This window comes from Cupressus sempervirens, chromosome 7 (genome assembly GCF_028749045.1).
Source record: "Cupressus sempervirens isolate cs-2001-9-10 chromosome 7, ASM2874904v1, whole genome shotgun sequence".
Lineage (NCBI taxonomy): Eukaryota > Viridiplantae > Streptophyta > Pinopsida > Cupressales > Cupressaceae > Cupressus > Cupressus sempervirens.
The window spans coordinates 61,274,305-61,278,252 of record NC_143124.1 but is presented as its reverse complement, the minus strand read 5'-3'; the positions used below and the strand labels follow the sequence as shown (position 1 = coordinate 61,278,252).

At 37.1% G+C, this 3,948-nt stretch overlaps 1 protein-coding gene across 1 annotated transcript; it reads right to left on the bottom strand.

Annotated features, from left to right (window-relative positions):
* Positions 1-281: 281 nt before the first annotated feature.
* LOC149545473 (uncharacterized) lies at positions 282-3,001 on the bottom strand. The gene is made up of 5 exons (XM_089793772.1): positions 1,475-3,001; positions 1,176-1,278; positions 752-857; positions 585-637; positions 282-363 (listed from the first exon to the last, which is right to left on the bottom strand). The coding sequence occupies exons 1-5, from the start codon at positions 1,515-1,517 to the stop codon at positions 282-284; spliced, it is 387 nt and encodes a 128-aa protein (XP_089649898.1). The 5' UTR covers positions 1,518-3,001.
* Positions 3,002-3,948: the final 947 nt, after the last annotated feature.

Here is a 3,948-nt window from a genome sequence, read left to right as displayed (position 1 = left end):
TTTCAAGGATTTCTTTGAGATACTATTAATGATAGCTGTATTTCCTCCCTCTGTTTTATCAAAATAGCAAGTCGGATGCTATTTAGATTAATCATTTGGTGTGGCGACACTGATACTAGCGGCTCATTATGATGTTAATTGTCTCTGCTCCAATAGTTACCAGTATTCTGCTTGATATCTTTGTCTTCTACAGACATACACCTAGAGACTCTTGTGAGGAATATATTGCATAAGTTGTATTGTTGTTTCAAGGTTAAACCAGCTACCCCCTTAGTAACCACTCACAGTCTAACTCCATTTGACACATTGCCTGTTAACAATTTAGTCTTGCTTTTTATTTTGAATGACCGAATTTGTGGTTGCCTGTTACAGTAAAAAAACTCATGATGCTGTCAACGCTGGGATTATGCATTGCAACCCACCTAGGAGAAGATGAATATCTGGTATAAATCAAAGAAGAAAATAAAAGTTAGTGTTTTCAAAACACAATCACCTTTTGTTCAAATGGATTAGTTATTTCTGTTACTGTCTCAACAAAACAATACAATAATGGAATCATACTTGAGACATTCAAGTAAGCTTGCCTTGCAGCCATAATCTGAAAGACTGAATGTGAGAATGCAAATGCAACATTTACCTTTTCAAAAGATTAAAAATCCAAATCTAGGGTTCCATGTTAATTTGCATTGCGAGTGCACTTTTATCTAATACAGTACTAGTTCATAGGTAGAAACAGGCAACTGTTTTGTACCTGTCGAGCTACAGGAGAAAGCATGCAATCATAAAAGAATCGCCAATCCTCTCCATATGCTTCCCATCCTCCAATATCAAAATCATTCTCTGTGCAAACATGCGCACTGCACAAATAGTAGATATTGGACAGGTGATTACTTCACTTGAAAATGAGTTTTCTACTTTTATTTTCTGTGTATGTGCAAGAGATATTTTTTATCATGTGTTGCTTGCAATACACTAAAGAAAAGAGACTGGGTCTGATAACAGACATCAATAAAATAAACCATGTATAGAAGCAAATCAAAACACAACTGCTGACATTGTAGTTGTGTCAAGCCATAGTCCCTAGACTAGGAGTGTCCAGACTCAAAAAAAAAAATGACAAATACATGATTGCTACTTCCATACCATGCTTAGTAAAAATAGTAATAAAACATTACCTAAAGAACTTGTGAGTGAATATGAGCTGTGTTGCTGGGTCATAGGTGCACATTCCATCAGGCCATCTGGGGGTTGGGGTTAAGATAAACTGAAGCTTGTGACCTGAAGGCAAATGAAGGACCAAAAACTAGCCAATAAATTCATGTTGATAAAAACCATAACTTTTTTCTAGTTCAAACATCCATGGTTTAAGATAGTTAATTTATGGAGGTGCTTCAGTGGATGTCATGTCAAAACTAAATTTCCACACAATGGTTTTGATATATAAAAAAAAAAACAAAATATTTTAGAATGATACCTCCACCCAAGTCCAAGGAATCACCAGCTCTTACAACTTTCATTGAAAATATTTTTTTTTGCTTTTCAGGAATGGATACTGATAACAACTGTGCAGCAGGGTTGGAGCAATACAGATCCAGAGGCAGTGCTGAAAAGTAATATCAAAATATCGCTAACATTATGTAAGGCATCCACAAAACAACATTATCTCCACAAAAGAAAATTAAAAAATAATACTCCAAATAATTAACAAACGCTTTATAATGTGAGAGAATGTACTCAAACAAGAACCAATCAACAAATGCAAAATTCTCTCTTCTTCTTCAATTTCAACAAATAACATGGCATAAAACACCTTACTTGCAATGCTAAATGGGATGAGCTCAAGTGACAAAGAAATGGCGCCCTCAAAGAAGATACCTGATCTCAATTCCCATTGATCCAAAAAGTCATGTCTCAAGTTCACGTTTCAACTATTGTGGCCATGTTATTTTAGCCCTTTAAGTGCTGCACGAAATGTCTTGGTTGTGTAACAACAAGATCTTTGTTGTTCTGCAATATATGTTACTTGCTGCACAAGTATTTATGATGTTGCGCAAAACATTATTTTCACTATACAAGTAGTATTTAGTGTCAGAATGAATGTGAGGATAGTTTATGAGTGGGAGTAAAGTTTGTACAAATGTATATCTGATCAAAACATTAATTCATTTATTTTTATCTTCATCTAGCCATAATTATTGCAGTACTAATTTCCCTTTCTAGGAAGCTTATTTTATTTTTCTCAAATCTGATTCATTGGGTTGTGATGTGATAGGGAGACTCTCTAAAGAGCAACTCTTGGCTCTATTCTAGGTTACTTCCAAGACCTCTTAGGGTTTCTCCTAATCACCAAACCCTTCTTGTTAAGAGAATTCCACAAACTTTCCCCCTACTCTTTCCTAGAGCTGCACTACCAAGTCAAAGTGAACACTCCTCTTCTTTGAGCTCACCTACCAATCACTTACCCCTTTCAATATCACCTTGCAAGCGTCTTGGGCCTTCAAATCAATTGATTTAAACAAGAATTGCCCCATCTTGTTGGATCTTGTAGTCATTTTCTTACCGATCTCAATGTTCCTTAATTTTAGGCCTACTGGCCCTATTCAGCCTCAATTAGCCCCCCAAATTGGTTTTTGGCTTCTATTTCAAAATCCCACCAAATGACCCTATGAATAAATTATCATTCCAGATATGCTTTTGGCGAAAATCAAGGATTTTGAGGATTTTAGGTTATTGGCTTGTCCGCACATCACCAAAGCCTAATGTGGGTAGTTTACAAAGGAATTAGGCTTATCAGCAATCTTTGACTTGAAAACACCCTCCAATGGATTCATCAACACTTCACTGAACATGAGAACCTAACATAGTTGAGAGGGTATATTGGAATTTGTGCTCTCTACCACAGATTTGTGGTAGGGTTCTTAAGATATGCAACTCTCTTTACGGACTTGATGCGTAAGGGTGCTTTTCAATGGACTCCTCAAGTACAAGAATGCTTCAAGAAGTTCAAGGTGATCATGACTTCGTGCCCAGTATTAGCTTTGTTAGACTTCACAAGGTTGTTTGACTTGTACTATGATGCCTCAGGTGAGGGTATTGGAGCAGTTTTATCCCAAGATTGCCATCCTATAGCTTTCAAGAGCAAAGAGCTATGAGGTCCTCAAAGATCATTCAACATCTAAGACAAGGAGATGTTGTCCATTATGTCTATTTTGGCCAAGTTCGGGCAATATTTGGTTGAAAGAAAATTTTGTATTAAGACAGATCATAATAGCCTAAAGCATTTCCTAGGTCAACAGGACCTGAATGAGAGGCAATAGAAGTGGGTTAGCAAGTTACAGTCCTACAATTTTGACATCTCATATATTAAGGGTTGACGCCCTTTCTTGGAGACCCTACTTGTACTTGGTTACTGAGATGGTTAAGGATTGGAGGCACTTGATCATAGCTAAGTACATTGGGAATCAGTGGGCAGCTGGTATTGTAAACAACCGTATTCAAGACAACAGCTATACCCCTGCAAATGAGTTGATCATTTACAAGGAGAGGATTTATCTTGTCCTAGGATCAGGTGTCCAAGAGATTATTCTTTGAGCCTTTCATGATTCACAAATGGCCGGTCATCCCAGATTCTTTAAGACATATACGAATTCGGGAGAGATTGACATGGAAAGGACTTAAGGTAGATTTGCATTGTTATGTCAAATAGTTCTTTGTTTCTCAACAAAACAAACAGGAGCATACTTACCTCACAGGGTTGTTGCAAACACTTCCCATTCCTGAGCTTTAGTAAGAGAGTATATCTATGGATTTCATTGTGGGCTTGCCTAAATCCGAATGTAGAGATTGCATCCATGTGGTGGTGGATCGACTTACTAAGTATGATCACTTTTTCCCTATCACCACTACATATTCACCAGTACAATTGGCAACATTACTCTTCTGGGAGGT

What these genes read in the sequence shown, in the direction of transcription:
- LOC149545473 (XM_089793772.1), bottom strand. Translation starts at nt 1,517, where the DNA reads ATGAAAGTTGTAAGAGCTGGTGATTCCTTGGACTTGGGTGGAG. An exon ending in TTTCTCCTGTAGCTCGACAG is followed by an intron (nt 638 to 751) that starts GTACAAAACAGT and finishes TCTTTTGAAAAG; the next exon opens with GTAAATGTTGCATTTGCATT. An exon ending in TTTCAGATTATGGCTGCAAG is followed by an intron (nt 364 to 584) that starts GCAAGCTTACTT and finishes TTACTGTAACAG; the next exon opens with GCAACCACAAATTCGGTCAT.